The 27,719-nt window shown below is 40.1% G+C and overlaps 1 protein-coding gene across 1 annotated transcript in view; it reads right to left on the bottom strand.

Annotated features, from left to right (window-relative positions):
• The window catches only part of CCDC34 (coiled-coil domain containing 34), a 54,083-nt gene extending 27,949 nt beyond the window's left edge, over positions 1-26,134 (bottom strand). The window contains exons 1-3 of the mRNA XM_030864844.2: positions 25,680-26,134; positions 20,782-20,917; positions 669-776 (exon numbers count right to left, since the gene is read on the bottom strand). Of these exons, the coding sequence (XP_030720704.2) occupies positions 669-776; positions 20,782-20,917; positions 25,680-26,134 (699 nt within the window). The remainder of the gene's footprint in view (positions 1-668; positions 777-20,781; positions 20,918-25,679) is intronic.
• Positions 26,135-27,719: the final 1,585 nt, after the last annotated feature.

Raw genomic sequence — 27,719 nt, 5'->3', positions numbered from 1 at the left:
GTCTGGCAAGGACACAGAGGATGAAGTCATATTTTGGGGCATTTTTAAGCATCAGGTACTGATCTAGCTGCTGGATAACTGAACAAGAGGCAGAAATCCCTGCCCTTATGGGGCTTACATTTCAGTATGGGGAAATAAACAATAAATAAGTTGAAAAATGTGCTAAGACCTGACAGGAAGAGATCACAAACAGGAGAGTGGTGACTGTAAAGGAAAGGCGAGGATGATTAGAAACAAAAGAATTCTGATTATGCCTAGGTGATTGATTGAGATGATAGTAGTACTAATATCAGAAATCAAGGAGTCAGAATGATGGTTCTATGAGAGGAAAATGGATAAAAATGGGTTGTTTTATATTTGCAGGTCCAGAGGTCCCTACCAACCTAACAGATGAAAATCCAAGGCTCTGGGAGGTCAGGTCTGGAGATACAAACTTCATGACTACCTGCAGTCAGATACGAGTGGAAGCCACATGAGGGAGAAGGGAGAGAAGCAGAGAGCAAAGGGCAAAAGATTTGATAAATGTCCCTGAGGGGAGAAAAAAAAAATCGGGTTAGAGAAGAAAGAATCTAAGAGAAAATGAGAAAACATAGGTAATGACAAGGAGTAACAGGAAGAAGACTTTGCAAAGGAGACGTCAGTATATGTGCACACTTTTTTCTCCTTACCTGTTCATTCTTTTTCTGAACCCATTCCTTGTGCTTTTCTTCAGCAATTATCTTTCTCTTTTCACGTTCTTCCACTTCTTTCTTTTTCTCTAGCTGTTCATTTAATTCCTGTGGATTTTATTCAAGCAAAAGGCAACATTTAATAGAAGTACTCAACCTCACATATTTTTTTTAATGTCTGAGGTTAACCAAATTAAACAAGAATATAGTTTCCTTTATAGAAAATATACCATTAGTGACAATAACTAACTTAAGCAACTAGTCTATGATGAAAGGAAGGCATTGGTAAAAAGTGTAAGTCATTTTCTAGAAATGCAAATAATTGCTTGGCAGCAAAACACTAGTTTCTTAGACTAAACTTCAGCTAAATTACCCTCATTGAAATCAACTTTCCCACACATAAATTTTGGCATCACTGTACACTACTGGCAGAAGCTCAAGAAAATTGCAACTTTTTTACAGTTATAAAAAGCTTCTAGATTCTTGATGAAAATAAAGGGTAGGAATTAAATAATCCCTAAATTAAACTTTTAATTCAGAGTTACAGCAAAGAAGAAATGTAGGGAAGAAAAGGATCCAGATTTTTCTTTGCTGATTTTATAGCTGCTGGAGTGTAAAACAAAACCACATTCATATCCTAGATTATTTAACTGCCTTGCTGTCACTCGAATCTACACGTTTGGGCATTTCCTCAGGAGAAAGAATGTGGAAAGTATGGCCAAATAAAACTACAAGCTGAATGCCACCACTCTGTCACTCATCAGTTACATTACTGCATTAGTTGAGAATGCTGTTCAAACTAGACTCCTAGGACTCTACTACCATAATTACTGGTTATTCTTCTCTCTCCTTAGATACCAGAAATTGGATACTTTTATATGTCTTCCACTGGACCTCATCCCCATGCCTCCCTTTCCCAAAGACCTACCTACCTCAGCATGGGTGGCAGTGAGAAAGACAATTTTTCAACTCTCAGACAATTCCAGTGTGTTAAATGAAATGAAGATAAAACTTGACACCAAGAACATATCTTGTATACTTGAGAACAACTGGTCTAAGGATACCTGTCTTCCGTGATCTCTCATCCTAGAATTCTGCTGCATCGGAAATAGCTTCCCTCACTCATTCAGAGTCTTCCAACTTTTAAACACTATACTCCCCCCATCCCCCCAAAGTAAAATATCCATTTTGGTTTTAAAAGGACTCTTCATTACCTCTGCAGCTACTATCCCTTGATTACTCACTTAATACTTTTTTTTTTTAATGGAGCACTTACTATAAAGATAGCAAGAACTGAGATGCAGGGATGAAATTCCAGAAGTCTCTGATGTAATCTAATTCCGTATACACAAAATAATGAAGCGCTGCATTGTGAGATACTGTGTAGAATAAGAGCTCAGAAAAGGGAAGGGAAGACGAGAGGAGAAAGAGTACGGTTCAGGGTAGTAAAAAACGAGCACCATGAGAGGAACAGTGAGGAGATGGCTTGACTAGAACAGGGAGGGGAGGTGACTAGAAAGTCAGACTGTGGTACTAACTAGATGGAAAAAGGTCTTTTGAGACAGGCAGAGTAAATTAAACACTATGAAGCAGGAATACATGGCAAAAGATTTAAAACTCTTAATGATGAAAACTGCATTTGAAGGGATCAGAACTATCATGAGGGAGACTGACTAGGAGGTTGCCACAGTACAAGTTGGAAGGGGACAAAAGTCTGGACTAGTGTCACGAAACAAGGGGGAATATGTGCATGTGCATGACAGACGATATAGATTTGACAACCACATTTTCCAAAATAGTCCTAAATTTGATCGTCAAGAAAGTTATTTAAATATACAACTAAAGATAGGACTGGTTACATTTATGTACCCTTTAAAATTCTTCATATAATTAAACTCAAAAGTCAGAAAAAAAATCAGACATTGTATTCCTATTTTATGGTTCACAAATTTTAGTTAATGCTGACATAAGAGTTAAAGATGAAGGAAGGGTCAAAAGTACCTAGAAAATGCTACCACTGACCCAAACAGTGCTTTAATCTCAGGATGTCTGTTCAAGTGATTTGCAACCTCAGAATATACATCACATTCTGAGAAACAACCCTCCCTTCCAAGGCTGGCTCCCCTCAGAATTTCCCACCTTAAATGCCTCCATCTTTTTGCCACTAAGGCCAGCCTCTTCCAGACACAGCTGGAGTCTTCTCTCACAAGGCCCCTATGTCATCTTCTGGTACACCACTGAATTTCAACAGAATTATATATCTTCCCACAGCGTAAACACTTGATTATAGAAAACCAAAATCCAAAGAGAATCCTAAACATGTATTTTTAATTTCAATAGCTTTTGCTGACTTTCAAAGAAAGTTTTACCACTAAAGGTAACAATTAGAAAAACTCAATATCTGAGTTCCACCAACTCTATATCCTGCCCTATTCCTTCATTAAGGGCTGATGAATGAATCAAAGGCCAAAGCATGATGGTGGAAAAAAAAAAAAGCACCTGAATTATTCACAAATTAGATAATTTTTATAATTTAGAATAGACGATACTAAAATGTTAAAGCAAATGTTAAAAATTAAAATTAGCCAAAGGCCATAGAGAATTTAAGGTAGTCTGCTAAAGAATTTTTTTAAATAATAAAAATTTAAGTAAAATTTACATGCCCTACAAAACCAATATGGTAGCTTTTCACAATACTAATGTTCAATATTTACCACATTTTATCACCTCAACATAGTTACAAATGTAAAAAAAATTGTAAGCCTAATTTTGATGAGTTAAAATAATTTTTAACTCAATCTTACAGGGATATCTGAAACAAATCTAAATGTTGCTGAAATCAAATTTATGATGGGGGATGATCTTTTTAATGACCCAATTACCTTTAAATTTTCCTTCAAGATTTCAAGGAAGAATATAAGAAAGCCAGGGTAAATTTAAAATTAAATACTAAGTCTGACCCCTTTATTTCTAAAATGCATCTTGGTATTGTAGAAAAAAACACTTATTAAATTGGAAGTCAAAAAAACTAGGATCCAGTCCCAGCTTTGCCACTAACTGAAAAAACCTTGGCAAAGCTACTCTCTGGCTCTCATGTTTTAATAGGGATCTGAGATGAATTGTTCCTTGTGGTTAAAAATCTGTGCTTTTAATGATATGATTTATAAATAAGTTAGAGAATACAGTAAATAAGGACAGAAAATAAGGAAAACATGACTTAGAAAATAAAACAAAGGGAAAGGCATGAAAAAAATGTGAATACCGCAAGAGCTCAAAATAAGTTTATACCAAAGTGAGTAGTTTACCCATATGTTATGATATCCCTGGCATAACTGATATGGTTAAGACTCATGCTAAAATATTTTAACTGCTTCAGAGTTGAGTAATGACATAGATATAAGAAATGTCCAACTACTAAATATGTGAAAAGGTTTAAATCATTCAATTATACTCTGCTACCTGCTTAATCATTGAGGTAGGAACTTTATATTCATTATTTTAATCTGTTCTCAAAATAAATCTTTAGTAGTTACTATCATCTCCTTTAACACGTAACAACAACTAACTTTTACTAAGTGCTTCCTATATATTAGGCCACATCCTGCTGTTCACTTAGTCCCCAAAACACTATGAGGTGAATGTTATTCTCCGCTTTCACTGATAATCCAGGCAGAGAGGTTAAAGATCCAAGGTCTCAGTTTTGAATCCAGGATGTACGACTCAAGAATTTATGTTTTTAACCTCTCTACTACTGCCTCTCTAACATGTGGCTTATAGATGAAGAGACTGAGGCTCAGAGAAGTTAAGTAACTTTTCCAAGATCACAGATTTAGAACAGCAAGACTAGAATTTGAGCCTAGTTCCATGTTACTCCAAAGCCCAGGGTTCCTTATAATTTAGTGTAATTTAATTAACTTTATGGTAATGATGACTCTAAAAATGACTTGAAGTGACCCTCCTTTTCTTAGTGTAACAAGTGACTTCTAGTGAGGCTAGAGATGAAGCTAAATACCATAAGTGAGCTCCACAATACCACTGATTCACTAGATCAGTGTTTCCCAACTGTGAGTCTAAAACCAATGTCTGGGTTATGACTAGCATTTAAAAAAGAAAAGAAAAAATAGAATAGAATAGAATATTACCAGGTTCTGCACAAAATTAAGATATTTCAGATACATATGTAAGCAGGCATTACATATATGTATGCATTTGTGTGTGACATGAAGCAAAGTAGATTTCTCACTGTGAACAAATATTTTGAAAGCTACTAAATAATGGAATTAGTAATGTTAAAACTTGAGGTTGAAGTAAGAGAAGTAAGAGTCTGGGGTCTCAACAACACACTAATTCTGAAAATATGAAGACTATGACCAAAGAGAGTGGCCAAGACGATGGAGGAGAGAGACCCTGAGCTCACCTCCTCTCACAAGCACAACAAAAAAAATCACAACTATCTACAGAATAACAATCAATGAAAAAGACTGGAACCTACCAGAAAAGATCTTCTACCACTAAAGACATAAAGAAGGAACCACAATGACAGGTAGGAGGGACAGACTCACATTACCCCCCAAGGGTGGGCAACCCACAAAGTAGAGAATAAATACACTGCAAAGGCTCTCCCACAGGAATGAGAGTTCTGAGCCCCAGGTAAGGCTCCCCAGCCCTGGGGTCCAGCACTGGGAATACGAGTCCCCAGAGCATTTGGCTTTGAAGGTCAGCGGGTCTTAACTGCAGGAGCCTCACAGAATTAGGGGAAAAGAGATTTCAAACTTAAAGGGTGCATACAAAATATTATGCATACTGGGACCCAGGGCAAAAGCAGTAATTTGATAGGAGCCTGGGTCAGACCTACCTACTGGTCTTGGAGAGTCTCCTAGGGATGCATGAGGTGGCTGCGACTCACCCTGGGGACATGGACACTGGTGACAGACACATTTGAGGGCATTCAGCTGTGAGCTGATGGAGGCTGCCATCTTGGCTCACTATCACCGAGACCTGGACCCACCCAAAACCCTGTAGGTGCCAGTGCTGGGATGCCTCCAGCCAAACTAACTGAACAGAGACACAGACTCACCTACCAACAGACAGGCTGCCTAAAGACTTCCTGAACAAACAGCCACCTCCAGACAAGGCCCTAAACACAGCTTTCCCCATCAGAGGGCCAAGACCCAGCTCTACGCACGAGTGGGCAGGCACAGGCCCTTCCCACCAGGAAGCCTGCACAAGCCTCTGGACCACCTCATCCACCAGGGGGCAGACCAGAAGCAAGAAAAATACAATACCACAGGTCGCACACTGAGTCCAGCAACAGCAGGCCAGACCCTACCCTGGGACCACCTGGGCCCTGGCCCTGCCCACTAGCAGGCTAACGTAACCTTTGGGACACCCTGGACCCCATACCCAACTGTGTCGGGAACCAGCCCCCCAACACCAGATTTAAAACAAGCTCTGGTATCCCTGGGCCCTGAAGCCAGGCTCCAGGACCCAGCTCTGTCTGCCAGTAGTCCCGCACTAACCCCAGGATCTGGCTTCACCTGCCAGTAGAGGGGCAACACTCCAGAGTCTTCAGGATCCTGACTCCAGCCACCAGTGAGCCAGCACTACCCCCAGGACCCCCTAAGGTTCTGCAAAAGCTGCCTCATGACCAGGCCCCACTGAACAACAGCCAGCAGTATCCACACAACGCAGTGCCTGGCAACCAAATAGACTAGTGGCCAACCAAGCCTACTAGACCACCCACACAGTCAGCCTGCCAGAACAGAAGGACCCGTGCAGGCATATAGCTTGGGTGACGAGACAGGAGTGTACTACTGGAACACATAGGACGTCTCCTATAGAAGACTACTTCTGCAAGGTCGAGAAAGGTAACTACCCTGCCACATACATAAAAATACAAATACCAACACAGACAGCAAATGAATATGTTCCAGATGAAGGAACAAGATAAAACCCCAAAAGAACTAAGTGAAGTGGAGATAGGCAATCTACCCAAGAAAGAGTTAAGAGTAATGATCATAAAGATGAGGAAAGAACTTGAGAGGAGAATGGATGCCACAGCGAGAACTTAGAAGTTTTTAACAAAGAGTTAGAAAATATAAAGAACAGCCAAACAGAGATGAATACAATAACTGAAATGAAAAATACCCTAGAAGGAATCAACAGTAGACTAAATGAGGCAGAAGAACAGATCAGTGAGCTGGAAGACAGAGTAGTAGAAATCACTGCCACTGAAGAGAAAACAGAATGAAAAGAAATGAGGTCAGTATAAGAGACATCTGGGACAACATCAAGCATATAAATACTTGCATTATAGGGGTGACAGAAGGATAAGAGAGAGAGAAAGGGCCAGAGAAAATATTTAAAGACATAATAGCTGAAAACTTCCCTAACCTGGGAAAGGAAAATGTTACCCAAGGCCAGGAAGCACAGTGTCCCATACAGGATGAACCTAAAGAGGAACATACCAAGACACATTGTAACCAAAAATTAAGGATAAAAAGAGAATATTAAAAGCAGCAAGGGAAAAGCAACAAATAACGTACAAGGAAACTCCCTTAAGGCTATCCACTGAGTTTTCAGCAGAAATTCTGCAGGCCAGAAGGGAGTGGCATGATATGTTTAAAGTTATGAAAGGGAAAAACCTACAACCAAGAATGCTCTACCCAGCAAGGCTCTCATTCAGATTAAATGGAGAAATCAGAAACTTTTCAGACAAGCAAAAGCTAAAAGAATTCAGCACCACCAAACCAGTGTTACAACAAATGTAAAAGAAACTTCTCTGGGCGAAAAAAAAAGGCCACAACTAGAAAGAAGAAAATTACAAAATGAAAAAGCTCCCTGGTAAAGGCAAACATAAAGATAGGAAAATATCCACACACAAACATGATATCAAAACCAGCAATCGTGAGAAGAAATTACAAATGCAAGATATTGGAAATGCATTTGAAATTAAGAGACCAGCAACTTAAACCTTGTGTATACATATAGAATGCTGTATCAAAGCCTCATGGGAAGCACTAACAAAAAATCTACAATAGATACACACGTAAAATAGAAAAAGTAACCAAACACACCTCAAAAGATAGTCATCAAATCAGGAGAAGAGAACAAAAGAGAAAGGGAAGAAAAAAAACCTACAAAAACAAATCCTAAACAATTAACAAGATGGCAAGAAGAACATACATATCGACAATTACATTAAATGTAGATGAACTAAACGCTCCAACCAAAAGATACAGACTGGCTGAACGCATACAAAAACAAGACCCATATATGTGCTGTCTACAAGAGATCCACTTCAGATCTAGGGACACATACTAAAAGTGAGGGGATCGAAAAAGGTATTCCATGCAAACGGAAATCAAAAGAAAGCTGTAGTAGCAAAACTCATATCAGACAAAATAGACTTTAAGATAAAGACTGTTAAAAGAGACAAGGACACTACATAATGATCAAGGGATCAATCCACGAAGAAGATATAACAATGGTAAATATATATGCACCCAACACAGGAGCACCACAATATATAAGGCAACTGGTAACAGGCATAAAAGGAGAAATCAACAGTAACACAATAGTGGGGGACTTTAAAATCCCACTTACATCACTGAACAGATCATCCAGACAGAAAATCAGTAAGGAAACACAGGCCTTAAATGACACTTTAGACCAGAGAGACTTAATTGATATTTATAGAACATTCCATCGAGAGCAGCAGACTACATATTCTTCTCAAGTGCACATGGAACATTCTCCAGGACAGATCACATGCTGGGCCACAAAGCAAACCTTGGTAAATTTAAGAAAGCTGAAAACATACCAATCATCTTTTCTGACCACAATGCTATGAGATGAGAAATCAACTGCAAGAAAAAAAGTGTAAAAAACACAAACATGTCGAGGCTAAGCAATATGTTACTAAACATAGATCACTGAAAAAATTAAAGAGGAAATAAAAAAAAAACTTAGAGACAAACGAAAACGAAAACACAATGATCCGAACGCTGCGAGATGTAACAAACGCAGTTCTAAGAGGAAAGTTTAGGTCAATACAAATTTACATCAGGAAACAAGAAAATCTCAAATAAACAACCTAACCTTACACCTAAAGCAACTAGAGAAAGAACAAACAAAACCCAAAGTTAGTAGAAGGAAAGAAATCATAAAGACCAGAGTAGAGATAAATGAAATAGACACAAAGAAAATAGAAAAGATCAATGAAAGTAAAAACTGGTTCTTTGAAAAGATAAACAAAATTGATAAACCATTAGCCAGACTCATCAAGAAAAATAGGGAGAGGGCTGAAATTAATAAAATTAGAAATGAAAATGAGAAGTTACAACTGACACTACAGAAATACGAAGGACCATAAGAGACTACTATAAGCCACTATATGTCAATAAATGGACAACCTAGAAGAAATGGACAAACTCGTAGAAAGGTACAATTTTCCAGGACTGAACCAGAAGAAATAGAAAATACGAACACACCAATCACAAGTACTGAAACTGAAACTGTGATTTAAAAATTCCCGAATCTTGAGAGATCGGGAAAATGGCGGAAGAGTACGACGCGGAGATCACCTTCCTCCCCACAGATACACCAGAAATACATCTACACGTGGAACAACTCCTACAGAACACCTACTGAACGCTGGCAGAAGACCTCAGACCTCCCAAAAGGCAAGAAACTCCACACGTACCTGGGTAGGGCAAAAGAAAAAAGAATAAACACAGACAAAAGAATAGGGACAGGACCTGCACCACTGGGAGGGAGCTGTGAAGGAGGAAAAGTTTCCACACACTAGGAAGCCCCTTCACGAGCACAGACTGCGGGTGGCGGAGGGGGAAGCTTCGGAGCCGCGGAGGAGAGCATAGCAACAGGGGTGCAGGGGGCAAAGCGGAGAGATTCCCACACAGAGGATCAGTGCCAAATGGCTCTCACCAGCCCGAGAGGCTTGTCTGCTCACCCGCCGGGGCAGGCGGGGCTGGGAGCTGAGGCTCGGGCTTCGGAGGTCGGATCCCAGGGAGAGGACTGGGGTTGGCGGTGTGAACACAGCCTGCAGGGGGTCAGTGCACCATGGCTAGCCGGGAGGGAGTCCGGGAAAAAGTCTGGACCTGCCGAAGAGGCAAGAGACTTTTTTTTCCCTCTTTGTTTCCTGGTGCGCGAGAAGAGGGGATTAAGAGCGCTGCTTAAAGGAGCTCCAGAGACGGGCACGAGCCACGGCTAACAGCACGGACAACAGAGAAAGGCATGAGACGCTAAGGCTGCTGCTGCCGCCACCAGGAAGCCTGTGTGTGAGCACAGGTCACTATCCACACCTCCCCTCCAGGGAGCCTGTGCAGTCCGCCACTGCCAGGGTCCCGGGATCCAGGGACAACTTCCCCGGGAAAACGCATGGCGTGCCTCAGGCTGGTGCAACGTCCTGCCGGCCTGTGCCGCCGCAGGCTCGCACTGCATCCACATCCCTCCCTACCCCCGGCCTGAGTGAGCCAGAGTCCCCAAAGCAGCTGCTCCTTTAACCCCGTCCTGTCTGAGCGAAGAACAAATGCCCTCCCGCGACCTACACACAGAGGTGGGGCCAAATCCAAAGCTGAGCCCCAGGAGCTATGAGAACAAAGAAGAGAAAGGGAAATCTCTCCCAGCAGCCTCAGAAGCACCGGATTAAAGCTCCACAATCAACTTGATGTACCTGCACCTGTGGAATACATGAATAGACAACAAATCATCCCAAATTGAGGAGGTGAACTTTGAGAGCAAGATTTACTATTTTTTCCCCTTTTCCTCTTTTTGTGTGTATGTGTATGATTCTATGTGAGAGTTTGTCTATATAGCTTTGCTGTCACCATTTGTCCTAGGGTTCTATCCATCTGTTTTTCTTTCTCTTAAAAAAATTTTTTTTCTTAATAATTATATTTATTTTAATAACTTTATTTTATCTTACTTTATTTTATTTTATCCTCTCTCCTCTTTCTTTCTTTCTTTTCTTTCTTTCTTCCCTGCTTCCCTCCCTCCCTTCTTCCTTCCTTCCTCCCTTCCTTCCTTTCTTTCTACTTTTTCACCCTTTTATTCTGAGCCGTGTGGATGAAAGGCTCTTGGTGCTGCAGCCAGGAGTCAATGCTGTGCCTCTGAGGTGGGAGAGCCAACTTCAGGACACTGGTCCACAAGACACCTCCCAGCTCTACATAATATCAAATGGCGAAAATCTCCCAGAGATCTCCATCTCAACACCAGCACCCAGCTTCACTCAACGACCAGCAAGCTACAGTGCTGGACACCCTATGCCAAACTAGCAAGACAGGAACACAACCCCACCCATTAGCAGAGAGGCTGTCTAAAATCATAATAAGTCCACAGACACCCCGAAACACACCACCAGACGTGGACCTGCCCACCAGAAAGACAAGATCCAGCCTCATCCACCAGAACACAGGCACTAGTCCCCTCCACCAGGAAGCCTACACAACCCACTGAACCAACTTTAGCCACTGGGGACAGACATCAAAAACAACGGGAAGTATGAAACTGCAACCTGCAAAAAGGAGACCCCAAACACAGTAAGATAAGCAAAATGAGAAGACAGAAAAACACACAAGATGAAGGAGCAAGATAAAAACCCATCAGACCTAACAAATGAAGAGGAAATAGGCAGTCTACCTGAAAAAGAATTCAGAATAATGATAGTAAAGATGATCCAAAATGTCGGAAACAGAATAGACAAAATGCAAGAAACATTTAACACGGACCTAGAAGAACTAAAGATGAAACAAGCAATGATGAACAACACAATAAATGAAATTAAAAATACTCTAGATGGGATCAATAGCGGAATAACTGAGGTAGAAGAACGGATAAATGACTTGGAAGAAAAAATAGTGGAAATAACTACTGCAGAGCAGAATAAAGAAAAAAGAATGAAAAGAACTGAGGACAGTCTCAGAGACCGCTGGGACAACACTAAACGCACCAACATTCGAATTACTGGGGTTCCAGAAGAAGAAGAGAAAAAGAAAGGGACTGAGAAAATATTGGAAGAGATTATAGTTGAAAACTTCCCTAATATGAGAAAGGAAATAGTTAATCAGGTCCAGGAAGCACAGAGAGTCCCATACAGGATAAATCCAAGGAGAAACACACCAAGACACATACTAATCGAACTGTCAAAAATTAAGTACAAAGAAAACATATTAAAAGCAGCAAGGGAAAAACAACAAATAACACACAAGGGAATCCCCATAAGGTTAACAGCTGATCTTTCAGCAGAAACTCTGCAAGCCAGAAGGGACTGGCAGGACATATTTAAAGTGACGAAGGAGAAAAATCTACAACGAAGATTACTCCACCCAGCAGGGATCTCATTCAGATTTAATGGAGAAATTAAAATCTTTACAGACAAGCAAAAGCTGAGAGAGTTCAGCACCACCAAACCAGCTTTACAACAAATGCTAAAGGACCTTCTCTAGGCAAGAAACACAAGAGAAGGAAAAGACCTACAATAACAAACCCAAAACAATTAAGAAAATGGGAATAGGAACACACATATTGATAATTACCTTAAATGTAAATGGACTAAATGCTCCCACCAAAAGACACAGACTGGCTGAATGGATACAAAATCAAGACCCATATATATGCTGTCTACAAGAGACCCACTTCAGACCTAGGGACACATACAGACTGAAAGTGAGGGGATGGAAAAAGATATTCCATGCAAATGGAAACCAAAAGAAAGCTGGAGTAGCAATTCTCATATCAGACAAAATAGACTTTAAAATAGACTATTAGAAGAGACAAAGGACACTACATAATGATCAAGGGATCGATGCAAGAAGAAGATATAACAATTGTAAATATTTATGCACCCAACATAGGAGCATCTCAATACATAAGGCAAATACTAACAGCCATAAAAGGGGAAATCGACAGTAACACATTCATAGTAGGGGATTTTAACACCCCACTTTCACCCCTGGACAGATCATCCAAAATGAAAATAAATAAGGAAACACAAGTTTTAAATGATACATTAAACAAGATGGACTTAATTGATATTTATAGGACATTCCATACAAAAACAACAGAATACACATTTTTCTCAAGTGCTCATGGAACATTCTCCAGGATAGATCATCTCTTGGGTCACAAATCAAGCCTTGGTAAACTTAAGAAAATTGAAATTGTATCAAGTATCTTCTCCGACCACAATGCTATGAGACTAGAGATCAATTACAGGAAAAGATCTGTAAAAAATACAAACACAAGGAGGCTAAACAATACACTACTTAATAACGAAGTGATCACGGAAGAAATCAAAGAGGACATAAAAAAATACCTAGAAACAAATGACAACGGAGACATGACGACCCAAAACCTATGGGATGCAGCAAAGCAGTTCTAAGAGGGAAGTTTATAGGAATACAATCCTAACTTAAGAAACAGGAAACATCTCAAATAAACAACCTAACCTTGCACCTAAAGCAATTAGAGAAAGAAAAACAAAAAAACCCCAAAGTTAGCAGAAGAAATCAGAAAAATCAGATCAGAAATAAATGAAAAAGAAATGAAGGAAACAATAGCAAAGATCAATAAAATTAAAAGCTGGTTCTTTGAGAAGATAAACAAAATTGATAAACCATTAGCCAGACTCATCAAGAAAAAAAGGGAGAAGACTCAAATCAATAGAATTAGAAATGAAAAAGGAGAAGTAACAACTGACACTGCAGAAATACAAAAGATCATGAGAGATTACTACAAGCAACTCTATGCCAATAAAATGGACAACCTGGAAGAAATGGACAAATTCTTAGAAAAGCACAACCTGCCAAGACTGAATCAGGAAGAAATAGAAAATATGAACAGACCCATCACAAGCACTGAAATTGAAACTGTGATTAAAAATCTTCCAACAAACAAAAGCCCAGGACCAGATGGCTTCACAGACGAATTCTATCAAATATTTAGAGAAGAGCTAACACCTATCGTTCTCAAACTCTTCCAAAATATAGCAGAGGGAGGAACACTCCCAAACTCATTCTACGAGGCCACCATCACCCTGATACCAAAACCAGACAAGGATGTCACAAAGAAAGAAAACTATAGGCCCATACCACTGATGAACATAGATGCAAAAATCCTCAACAAAATACTAGCAAACAGAATCCAACAGCACATAAAAAGGATCATACACCATGATAAAGTGGGGTTTATTCCAGGAATGCAAGGATTCTTCAATATATGCAAATCAATCAATGTGATACACCTATTAACAAACTGAAGGAGAAAAACCATGTGATCATCTCAATAGATGCAGAGAAAGCTTTCGACAATATTCAACACCCATTTATGATAAAAACCCTGCAGAAAGTAGGCATAGAGGGAACTTTCCTCAGCATAATAAAGGCCATATATGACAAACCCACAGCCAACATCATCCTCAATGGTGAAAAACTGAAAGCATTTCCACTAAGATCGGGAACAAGACAAGGTTGCCCACTCTCACCACTCTTATTCAACATAGTTTTGGAAGTTTTAGCCACAGCAATCAGAGAAGAAAAGGAATCCAAATCAGAAAAGACGAAGTAAAGCTGTCACTGTTTGCAGATGACATGATACTATACATACAGAATCCTAAACATGCCACCAGAAAACTACTAGAGCTAATCAATGAATTTGGTAAAGTAGCAGGATACAAAATTAATGCACAGAAATCTCTGGCATTCCTATACAATAATGATGAAAAATCTGAAAGTGAAATCAAGAAAACACTCCCATTTACCATTGCAACAAAAAGAATAAAACATCTAGGAATAAACCTACCTAAGGAGACAAAAGACCTGTATGCAGAAAATTATAAGACACTGATGAAAGAAATTAAAGATGATACAAATAGATGGAGAGACATACCATGTTCTTGGATTGGAAGAACCAACATTGTGAAAATGACTCTACTACCCAAAGCAATCTACAGATTCAATGCAATCTCTATCAAACTACCACTGGCATTTTTCACAGAACTAGAACAAAAAATTTCACAATTTGTATGGAAACACAAAAGACCCCGAATAGCCAAAGCAATCTTGAGAACAAAAAACGGAGCTGGAGGAATCAGGCTCCTGGACTTCAGACGATACTACAAAGCCACAGTAATCAAGACAGTATGGTACTGGCACAAAAACACAAATATAGATTAATGGAACAGGATAGAAAGCCCAGAGATAAACCCATGCACATATGGTCACCTTATCTTTGATAAAGGAGGCAAGAATGTACAGTGGAGAAAGGACAGCCTCTTCAATAAGTGGTGCTGGGAAAACTGGACAGGTACATGTAAAAGTATGAGATTAGCTCACTCCCTAATACCATACACAAAAACAAGCTCAAAATGGATTAAGGACCTAAATGTAAGGCCAGACACTATCAAACTCTTAGAGGAAAACATAGGCAGAACACTCTATGACATAAATCATAGCAAGATCTTTTTTGACCCACCTCCCAGAGAAATGGAAATAAAAACAAAAATAAAACAAATGGGACCTAATGAAACTTCAAAGCTTTTGCACAGCAAAGGAAACCATAAACAAGTCCAACAGACAACCCTCAGAATGGGAGAAAATATTTGCAAATGAAGCAACTGACAAAGGATTAATCTCCAAGATATACAAGAAGCTCAGGCAGCTCAATAACAAAAAAACAAACAACCCAATCCAAAAATGGGCAGAAGACCTAAATAGACATTTCTCCAAAGAAGATATACAGACTGCCAACAAACACATGAAAGAATGCTCAACATCATTAATCATTAGAGAAATGCAAATCAAAACTACAATGAGATATCATCTCACACCGGTCAGAATGACCATCATCAAAAAATCTAGAAAGAATGAATGCTGGAGAGGGTGGGGAGAAAACGCAACACTCTTGCACTGCTGGTGGGAATGTGAATTGGTACAGCCACTATGGAGAACAGTACGGAGGTTCCTTAAAAAACTACAAATAGAACTACCATATGACCCAGCAATCCCACTACTGGGCATATACCCTGAAAAAACCATAATTCAAAAAGAGTCATATACCAAAATGTTCATTGCAGCTCTATTTACAATAGCTAGGAGATGGAAACAACCTAAGTGTCCATCATCGGATGAATGGATAAAGAAGATGTGGCACATATATACAATGGAATATTACTCAGCCATAAAAAGAAACGAAATTGAGCTATTTGTAATGAGGTGGATGGACCCAGAGTCTGTCATATAGAGTGAAGTAAGTCAGAAAGAGAAAGACAAATACCATATGCTAACATATATATACGGAATTTAAGAAAAAAAAAGTCATGAAGAACCTAGGGGTAAGACAGGAATAAAAACACAGACCTACTAGAGAATGGACTTGAGGATATGGGGAGGGGGAACGGTAAGCTGTGACAAAGCGAGAGAGTAGCATGGACATATATACACTACCAAACATAAAACAGATAGCTAGTGGGAAGCAGCCGCATAGCACAGGGAGATCAGCTGGGTGCTCTGTGACCACCTAGAGGGGTGGGATAGGGAGGGTGGGAGGGAGGGAGACGCAAGAAGGAAGAGATATGGGAACATATGTATATGTATAACTGATTCACTTTGTTATAAAGCAGAAACTAGCACACCATTGTAAAGCAATTATACTCTAAAAAAGATGTTAAAAAAACAAAACAAAACAAAAAAAAACTCTTCAGAAAGTGGGCTTAGAGGGAACCTACCTCAAGAAACTAAAGGCCATATATGATAAACCCACAGCTAACATCATACTCAATGGTGAAAAGCTGAAAGCATTTCTTCTAGGATTTAGGAACAAGACAAGGATGTCCACGTTGCCACTTTTATTCAGCATAGTTCTGGAAGTTCCAGCCACAGCAATCAGAGAAGAAATAAGAGGAATCCAAATTGGAAAAGAAGAAGTAATCCTGTTACTGTTTGCAGATGACATAATACTATACATAGAAAATCCTAATGATGCTACCAGAAAACTACTAGAGCTCATCAATGAATTCAGTAAATTACAGGATACAAAATTAATACACAGAAATCTGCTGCATGTCTATACACTAACAATGAAAGAGCAGAAAGAGAAATTAAGGAAACAATTCCATTTACCATCACATCAAAAAGAATAAAATACCTAGGAATAAACCTACCTAAGGAGCCAAAAGACCTGTACTCAGAAAACTATAAGACCCTGATGAAAGAAACCAAACATGACACACACATGTGGAAAGATATACCATGTTCCTGGGTTGGAAGAATCAATATTGTCTAAATGACTACACTATCGAAGGCAATCTACAGATTCAATGTAATCCCTACCAAATTACCAATGGCATTTTTCATAGAACTAGAACAAAAGAATCTTAAAATTTGTAAGGAAATATAAAAGATCCCAAATAGCCAAAAGACCCCAATAGCAGTCCTGAGAAAGAAAAACAGTGCAAGAGGAAATCTGGCTCCCTGACTTCAGGCTATACTACAAAGCTACAGTAATCAAAACAGTATAGTATTGGTGCAAAAAACAGAAATATAGTTCAATGGAACAGGATAGAAAGCCCAGAAATAAACCCACGCACCTATGGTCAGTTAAGCTTTGACAAAACAAGCAAGAATATACAATGGAGAAAAGACAGTCTCTTCAATAAGTGGTGCTGGGAAAACTGGATAGCTACATGTAAGTGAATAATATTAGACCGTTCTCTAACACCATACACAAAAATAAACTCAAAAAGGATTAAAGCCCGAAATGTAAAGCCAGATACTATAAAACTCTTAGAGGAAAACATAGGCAGAACACTCTTTGACATAAACTGCAGCAATACTTTTTTGGATCTGTCTTTTATAGTAATGGAAATAAAAGCAAAAACAAATAAATGGGACCTAATTAAACTTAAAAGCTTATATACACAGAAAAGGAAACCATAAACAAAATGAAAAGACAACCTACGGAATGGGAGAAAATATTTGCAAATGATACAACTAACAAGGGATTAATTTCCAAAATATACAAAAAGCTCATACAGCTTATTATCAAAAAAAAGAAACAACAGAATCAAAAAATAGGCAGAAAATGTAAATAGACATTTCTCCAAAGACATACAGATGACCCACAGGCACACGAAAAGATGCTCAACATAGCTAATTACAGAGAAATGCAAATCAAAACTACAATAAAGTATCATCTCACGCTGGTCAGAATGGCCATCATCAAAAAATCTACAAATAATAAATGCTGGAGAGGGTGAGGAGGAAAAGGGAACCCTCCTACACTGTTGGTAGGAATGTAAATTGGTGTACCCATTAGGGAGAACAGTACGGAGGTTCCTTAAAAAATTAAAAATTGAGTTACCATATGATCCAACAATTCCACTCCTGGGTATATATTCAGAACAGATGAAAACTCTAATTTGAAAAGATACATGCATCCCAATGTTCACAGCACCACTATTTCAAATAGTCAAGACATGGAAGCAACCTAAATGTTCATCAACAGATGAATGGATAAAAAAGATGTGGGATATATATATACACACATACATACACACACACACACACACACACACACACGTGTGTATACACACACACAATGGAATATTACTCAGCCATAAAAATGAATGAAATAATGCCATTTGTAGCACATGGATGGACCTAGAAATTATCACACTAAGTGAAGTCAGACTGAGAAAGACAAATATCATATGATATCACTTATATGTGGAATCTAAAAAAATGATACAAATGAATGTATTTACAAAGCAGAAATAGACTCACAGACATAGAAAACAAACTTATGGTTACCAAAGGGGAAAGATGGGGGAGGGAAAAATTAGGAGTTGGGGATTAACAGATACACACTACTGTATATAAAATACATAAGCAACGAGGATTTACTCTATAGCACAGGTAACTATATTCAATATCTTGTAATAACCTATAATGGAAAAGAATCTGAAAATGTGTATATGTATGTGTACATATGTATATATAAAACTGAATCAGCTTGCTATACATCTGAAACTAATACAACATTGTAAATCAACCATAATTCAATAAAAGAGAAAGAAAAAGACTGTGACTAGCAATTATATCAATAATAATACCAATAAAAACACCAGCCATCTTTATAATTTGTCTCATTTAATCCTCTAAAACAGGGGTCCCCCAACCCCCAGGCTGTGGACTAGTACTGGTCTGCAGCCTGTTAGGAACTGGGCCGCACAGCAGGAGGTGAGTGGTGGGCAAGTGAGCAAAGCTTCATCTGCTGCTCCCCATCACTTGCATTACCGCCTGAACCATCCCCCCCTCCCCAAATCCATGGGAAAACTGTCTTCCATGAAACTGGTCCCTGGTGCCAAAAAGGCTGGGGACCGCTGCTCTAAAAAACCCTGTGACCAGATAGCATTATTTTATCCTTACTGTAGAGATGAGGAAATGGTAGTGTAAAAGTTTAAATAAGCCTGCCTGACATCAAACCATAAGGTCTTTCTCAAGTCCTGTGCCCTTCTAAGCAGAAACAAATACTACTGTGTACTTTTCCAGGAATAAATTTGTACTTAGAATACAAAGTATACTGCAATAGGGAAATTGCAGAATGTACTGGCTTCTACAATCATTTGAATCATGCCAAGACTGCCTACCTGGCTAGAAAGCCATCACAGAAAGAACAACTAGTTTCAAAACTGAAATGGAAAATTTACTCCAAGAAGATCATGGAGGGCGAAGTTTCAATTCCAAGGATTTTACAGTAACAGGGAGAGTAATAAATTAGAATAAACTTAAATATGCAACAATAGTGAACTGGTTAACTATATTCTATTATATATTCAATACATTCTAAATATATTTTAATAATCTTAGCCATTTTTAAATGATGCTATAAAAATATTTAATGATACAGAAACATTAATAATGCAATAAGCAGAAAAAAGCAGGTTACAAAAGAGTGATCCTATTTATTAAAAACAAGACATATCCCTCACCACTCAAATCTACCTGGTTTCTGTGTCTGGATAGAGAGAATTCAGTTGGTCTAGATACTGGAGGATGCCAAACTATCCAAATCTATTTGGCTGCTAGGTTCTAAACAGCAAATGATAAGAGTTCAAAGAATGACGGATTCATGTGAAAATGTATCTCAAACTATTTTTTGAGTTTGGACAGAGTTCAGAGAGAATTACGAATACAAAAATGTCCACAAGTGAGGCAGGGAGGCAAAAAGAAACTGAAAAAACCTGAAAGCCCAGAAGATTCCCATCTCCCAGCACAAACTCACTCTGGGACACATGCTCTGAGTGATATGGGGATAGATTTCCAGCCTCTACTTCAATTTTTATTTCTCTTAAAAATTTTACCAAGTATATGCAGCTGACTTTAGTTAAATGTACATATGGTGACACTATATGAATATACATTTGCACATGTTTTTTAAAATTTACATAGAAGAAAATGTGGAAGGCTATATGCCATAATATTAACAATAGTTATGGGGAATTCCCTGGTGGCACAGTGGTTGGGAGTCTGCCTGACAATGCAGGGACACAGGTTCGAGCCCTGGTCCGGAAAGATCCCACATGCCGTGGAGCAACTAAGCCCATGTGCCGCAACTACTGAGCCTGCGCTCTAGAGCCTGCGTGCCACAACTACTGAAGCCCGCGCGCCTAGAGCCCATGCTCCATCTGCAACAAGAGAAGCCACTGCAATGAGAAGCCCGCGCACCACAACAAAGAGTAGCCCCCGCTTACCACGACTAGAAAAAGCCCAAGTGCAGTAACCAAGACTCATTGCAGCCAAAAATAAATAAATAAATAAATAATTTAAAAAACCACAAAAACAAACAATAGTTATCTCCAGGGGACAAGATTAGAGATTTTCATTTTCCTAATTATGCTTAGCTGTATCTTCCAGATGTTCTTATAATGAACATGTATTATTTCTCCAGTAAGTTATTAATATCAATATAGCAAAACTGATACAAGAAAATGCAAAAAGTCTGTTGTGAGGGATAATAACAATAACATTTTAATTTCGACAGCAGCTCTACTTTGTGAGTTCATGGACTAAACAGAAAGAATACTGTCTAGTTTTACCTCTAGAGCCTTCCGTTGCAGACGGTCACGTTCTACTTTTTCTTTGCCAACAAACCACACTTCCCACGGTGTCAGGCTGCTTTCTGGTAACTGCACCTGTTTCTGTTCTTCTTGGTTATCTTCGGGTCCAACCACACTATTGCAAAAGAGAGGATACTACAGCACTTGTACTCAAAACTCTTTGGCTTAGCAGTCAAAGTCACTTAGCTGTACAATGAAAGCAGAATTCCACAACAAATTTACAATACTGTGATTTTTATATATAAATATGCTGAATTAATCATATATAAATATACACTTGAAAAACCATGATCAGAAAGTCCAATGTTTGAATTAGTTTACCCTTCGGACTGCCTTTGAATTCTCTCATGTTCTAAAATCACACCCAGTCCATTTGCCTCAATTTTTTTTTATTCTTAAAAATCTTATATCTGGACTACTAATTACAACACATGTGTCTAGCCAGATCCTGGAGCAGACTTTTCCCTTTTCCTCCTTTAAATACTTCACGAAGGGAAGAATACATACCTACACAGCGAGGATGGTAAAGCGAATGTGGTAACAATTAAGGTTTTGGTGTGAAGGGCAGACAGAGTTCTTTACACTCTCAACTTTTCTGTAAGTTTGAAATTGTTTTGAAATAAAAAGGTATCAAAAATATATGGTCCTTGTAATCTTTCATGTTTTGGTGGACTCCCTTTTGCCAGTTCTCAGATAGGGTGTCCACAGCTCCCCAGAGTTGGGTTACCTCCTACCATAGTCTCCACCACGAACCTCTGTCAGTCTGTCTCTTCTGGGTATGTGGAAAAGTAAGCACTCACTCAAGCTCAAAAGAAGAGGAGAGGAGAAGTACTGTGAGAACATACATACATAAAGAACACAGGGCCTTGGCCAGATACACAAGCCCCATAAAGCAGGAACAGCTGAACCATGAGCACGCATGGAAAGAAAGCTTGTTCAGGACCCGAGGCAGCTCAAAACACTACATTACTATAGACTCAGCCCCTCTTTGTCCCTAACATTCCTGCCTCAGGCAACCAACTGCCTCATCCACTGCCATGCTCAGCTTTTTCTGCCTTGTAGCTTCCATTTACTTGTTTTTTTCTGCTGTTTCTTCATTCATCCATGTCATTATGGAATTTGTATTCTAGTGGGAAAGGGACACTGTTGATGTGTCATTTATTTCCTATATCTTTCCTTGCCAGTCTTGCAGAGCACCACCTTACCCTCCCGGAGCTTCCACTGTCACTAGGTGCTGATGAGGCCCGGATCGGGCATTCCAGGCTAAACCTTGCCCTTCAGCTCCAAACTTTCATTTTCAACCATCCAATAGACAGCTCCACTTAAATACCAAACTCAACCAGTCTAAAACAAGTCGAATCATCTACCACCCACTCACTACCCTCCCCAACAAGAAGAATCTTACTCCTCCTCTTATAATCCTACCTCGGGGAAGAGTACCAACACCCACCCAGTTAGCCAAGCCAGAAGCCAGATCTTTGACTCCTGCTTCCCGTCCACATTTGGTACCTCTAGGTCCCACACCCATATAATCACCCCATCCTGTCTATTTTACTTCTTTCAGTTTTCTCAAGCCATTCTTCTCTTCTACAACCTCACAACTGCTGTCTGGTCATAACCGGCCTTTCTCCCTCCATTTCAAACTATTCTCCACCGTTGCCAGATTCATCCTTCAAATGCATCCTTCCGACATGTCACTCCCCATCTCAAAATTCTTCAGTGCTCCTCTGCCCATAGGATGAAATCCACACTCCACAGCCTGACACCCATGAATCGGCCCTGCTTATCTTCCAGCCTCTTCTTCCACCAATAGCTGATCTGGACTCTACGTTTCAGTCTTATGGAACTTAGGCACGTTGATGAATATGCCACGCCCTTGTGCTCTGCAGCTTTGCTTAAAATTCTGAAATTCTTTTCCTCCACCTCCACACACGGCCAAAGTAAGAGTTTAGATTTGGGAGTAAAACATTTGGGTGAATCTCTACCTGCTGCTTCCTAGCTATGTACATTTTTTACCCTCTTTAAGCCTCCGTTTCTTTAAGCCTCCGTTTCTCATCTGTTAAGTGGAGAACATAGTAGTGGCTACCTCACAGGTACTGTGGCATGAACGATCCACACTACAGCACTTACCTCAGTTGCAGGCACTCAGTAAGCATTTGGAACGTGTCAGTTAGTACTACTAGGAGGAGTATAGCTAATTCCTACTCTCCCTTTAAGATTTAGCTCAGGTTTTAACCTTTATTGCCTCATTCTGCAAAAAATCTGGACTAAGTGCCTTAGGCTTTCTGTCACTTGTCCATCTCTGCCAGAAACCATGAATTCCTAAGAGACGGAAAACATGTCTTAACTCATTTTTTATTTCAAGAGTCTAGCTTAGAGCCTAGAATATAGTAGGCTCCTAAGAAATGTTTGTTGAAAGAAGAAATCAGTGAGATCAGTGTTTTCTTTTTAAAATGACACTTTAAATATTACATTTCTTGCCTCATCAGTTTTAACAAATATATTCAAAATGTGTGGCATATATACTACAGCTCTACTCATAATCAAGAGAGGCTTGATAAGCAGCTGTTTATGACCAAGACGTTTATTAAGGCACAGGTTTCCTAATGGGTTTCCAGGATAAAGCTGAACAAACAGCAGGCCCAATGCATATTACAAAAGACTCCAGGAAAATATTTCTCATTATCTTGTCTGAAGTCACCTGTGAGCTTTATTTACCGCAGTGCTATCCAACACACCTGAAGGTCAGTGCGTCCTCTAAGCACAGCTCTATACACCGAAAATACCTGCAGCTCAACCCCATCATGTGCAGCTGATGCCTGAGTCTATCCCAAGAAAGCCTCACCCTATTGGTTTTGCCACAGTCAGATCCCTGTGGCAGGTGAAGGATGGAAAAAAAAAAAAGGCATAAAATTCCACACTCTGGTCCACAAGAGGATGCTCACCGCTACAGCTCAGGCACCTGCCCTCTTCATCCCATCACCCCCAAACTGTCAGGGCACCAACTAAAGGTGAGAGGTAGGGAGGAGGAATAAGGAAATGTTCTAAACACTTCTCTTTCCTGAAAAGAAGTGCTGGGTTTTCTGAAGCATTTGAAAACAATCACCACAACTATCTGTTCTCTAGGAAGTGGGAAATAGGCATTTCTTCAGCATATGTTTATTGAACACCTAATAAGCATCTGACACTTGCCACACACAGGCCTGACAATTCCTGCATTCTCTCCAGACCACATCTTACCTATTGCCTTGATTCAGAGGGGATGAACTGTGATAGGAAGGCAGCTATGGCCCTGGGGTGTTACCAGCTCATTCGTGCTTTGGCTAAGGTTTGACATAAATATGACTGGCTCCTCCTGTAATGAGCTCCATTTGGTCAGGGCTTTGGCTCTTGGAAGCTAATGCAAGGTCTCAGTAGCTGAGCTGTAGTTTTCATGGCCATCATTCCTTGGGTTGCTAAACTGTCTACATTGCTTAGTCCTGCTGATTAGGCTCAGAAGGTACTTTATTTTAAAATTATTTTTAAAATCATTTATTTTAAAAATCACTGAGACCAACTCGATCCTGAAGAATCTGTACAAAGGCCCACATGAAAACGGACTCCTGAAACTTTCTTGTTGTTACAACCAGTCTGGACAAGTGGCTTGCTTGGTCACTCTTACTGATCTCCATTCCTACCAAAGTACTAATGTTTACTTCTCATTCTTAAGAGACTCACTGTTGTAACTGTGTATGTGAGTCACTTCATATGGTTCCATATTCCATTTACTCACTCTGTGTATGCATGTCTTATAGCAAAGGGGTTTAACTGGTTGCTTACACATAAAGCATGGGTTCTTTGGTCTGTATGTCTTAGATCTCCTGTATTGTGCCTTGTGCAGCTTGACAATCAGAAACTTGTAAATGCTTCCTTTAGATGACACAATGAGTCTACCTCTGAATGGACCTGCATCACTAAGTCTGTCCCAGAAAAAGATATTCCTGCAGGGATAGGCCCTTTGCTCCTATTTCTTTATGCCCAACAATAGGCACGTAGCATAGGGAAGAGAAAACACGAGCAATATACCTTGGGACTAGGCCCAGCTTTGCTAATAACTAGGTGTATGCCTTTGAATTAGACTTTTTATTTGTATCCTGAGCCAGTTTTGTTATCTGTAAAATGAGTGGCTAGATGTAGGCTTTAATTCCATGAGAGTAAAGACAATGCCTATCTTGTTTATGGGCCCCATATGGCACAAACTGTTTGCCGAATGAACTGCAGAAATAAATAAATTAAGATGGCTTTAATAATCCCTTTGATTCTAACATTCTCTGATTCAATGACTTCTTTTCTACTGTTAAGTGCTCAGAGCAGACCCAACATTGTCTCTGGATGCTGAAGTTGACATTGCTAGCCTCCAAGCTTCAGCTCTTAATCTATGACATAAAAAGTATACTGCTTACTACAACATACTTCACTGACAATCACACTGTTTTCAAAATAGCTCCAGGTATCACTAAGGTGCAGTCAACTACATTTTGGTATTAAGGGTTTGGACAAGAGTTCTAGTGTCCCCAATCTGTTTTCTGAGTTTTCATAAAACTCCTGAAATTGCAGCAAAAGTTTATGTTTAAGACTAGGTGCGTTTCTCTGGGGAGCAAGACTGTAGGAATCATCACATTCTCAGGAAAAAGGATTAAGAACGATGATAAATCTGTGGTCATGTGTAAGAACCGGCCCAGACTCTATGCGCCAAAAGCAGCAGCACCTGTGGATGCAGGTGCCCGTGCAGCCTTTGAGAGGGAAGACAAGAGGGTGTTTGGCCGCCAGAAGAAAGTACTTAGAAAGGTCTAAGAAATCTTGAGAGAGGCTGTATCGGCCGGCGGCCTCGGGTTTACCTGGAACACCCCTGTAACTCCATTCCTCTCAGGCTCTCCACCTTGGCCTCTGAGTCATGAGCATCTTCGTTCACATCTACCTCCTCCTCCCCGTCACCGTCGTCGTCGTCAAACGGGAAGCTCTTGTGGCCGAGGGGAGACAACAGCGACATGGTGGAATAGCCGCAGCTCAGCGGCGGCGACAGCGAGCACACCTCCACCGCCTCTAGCCCCTGCCCCCGGGCGCCCGCCATGAGGACGGAGAAGGAGCCCGAGGAGGGCCGAGGCCTGGACCTGCAGTCGGCCAAGAACCGGGAGTCGGGAAGGGGCAAAACAACCCCCCACCGCCCCACAGCCCTCATGGAGCCCGCCAACTTCAAACCGGCAGCGCTACGGCGGCGGGGACGTGCTCTCCCAGCAGGCCCCGCGCGCGGCGGCGCGGCCAATCCGGACGGGCGCTGACTTTGCGTTGCCATGGCGACGCGTGGAGGCCGCCTGGGCTTTGTCCAGCCCTGTAGAAGGTGGCTTCCGGCGCCCTGCAGGCTCTTGGCAGCCCGCTCTCCTCCCTGGCCTGGACCTGCGCTGCTTCTTCTGACTTAAACCCGCGCTCCGCTCACGGATAAGGTCCCGCTCCCGGCTGACAGCTTGGAGGGCCCGTCCCTTGTTTGCTGTGGTTCATTCGGTACAGGAAATGTGCTATCACTGAGTAAGGCAGATATTTTGAGGGGGAAAAGCAGGAGCGAGAACTAACCCCGTATCATTACAAGGTCAGGGTTACAAGGATCAGCCGTGATTTCTCTCAGCACACGGCCGTATTTTAGGGGGTGGGGGGCGAACATTATCCAAGTTTAGAGGTGTATCTAAAAATGCACTTTTGGTACAATCTTTCATTGTTTTTGGTAGCCTTTCATCTGCCTAGCATCTTACAGGAACTCGTTTGTTTAGTGCATATGAACATCGGGGCCTTTCTGAAGGCTCTAGTGTACTACGGTCTGTGCTAAGCACTGGAGATATATAAAATACAAGCCTTGCCGTTAACAAGCCGTTACAAGCTCCTCATTCTTTTGTGGTGAAGAGTCATACCGTTAAAATATTCTGTTATATGCATTTTGTGAGGAATGAAAACATTTTGTGGGACTTCAGAAGGAGAACTCTCTTCAGGGATTGGGGATGGGGATGAAGGTAGTAAGGAAGAGGTGATAGATATTAAAGCTGGTTCCTTTATTCATGCTGACAGAACTGTGTACACTTCTAAGTAAATGGGCTTTATCCAGCTCATAATGCATATTGCTGTAGAAATACCACACAATGAAAACTGACAATGGCTAAAACAGCACACAGGATTTGTCACTGACCAAAGAGTGATATGAAATCTTCAATGAAATTTAGATCTGCAAAATTTGACACCAAAGAATTATAGTAGAAATAATAGTAACTAAGGGCAATCCAGAAGACAGAAGCTATGGTTAATAAAATATGACATGGTTAAAACTATTTAAATGGAATGTAAGTTTTGTTAAAATTTTCAGTAAAAACAATGAAAATGGAAGAAAACTAGAGCAATTTAAATGAGTGATAGAATTGATGGAGGAATAAAATGGCTTTGAGTTTTCATTCTGTATCCCAATTACTCAATATTGGTGTATCTGGTTAAAACCTTTTAGGAGAGCATCTCTCGAATCAATAACAACAGCATCACCCTGGGCCACTTTAGGGCTTCATAAGGGGGTAAACTTGAGAAGCTATTCCCAACAAACATCACCCCACATTACTGAAGCATAGTAGGAAAAAAAAACACCAAGTTTTAGTATGTAAGAGACCTGTATTTGAATCCATGGTTTTCCTCTTATTTGCTAGTTTTCCCTAAACAAGCTGTTTTGCCTTTCCAAGTTCTGACTTACTCCTCTGTAAAATAGGGAAATAATCTATCTCCCAGTCATATTTTATTAATTCTCAAAGCTTCTAGCACAGGACCAGACAAGAGAAAATGGTAAATGGTAACTTGTATCATTTAAACTCCAAAACTGTTCCACTGTAACCTCTTGCTATGGGATCTAAAAT

This window comes from Globicephala melas, chromosome 8 (assembly GCF_963455315.2).
Source record: "Globicephala melas chromosome 8, mGloMel1.2, whole genome shotgun sequence".
NCBI classification, from domain to species: Eukaryota; Metazoa; Chordata; class Mammalia; order Artiodactyla; family Delphinidae; genus Globicephala; species Globicephala melas.
Note: the sequence above shows the minus strand (reverse complement) of the source record. Positions and strands in the feature narration are given on the sequence as shown.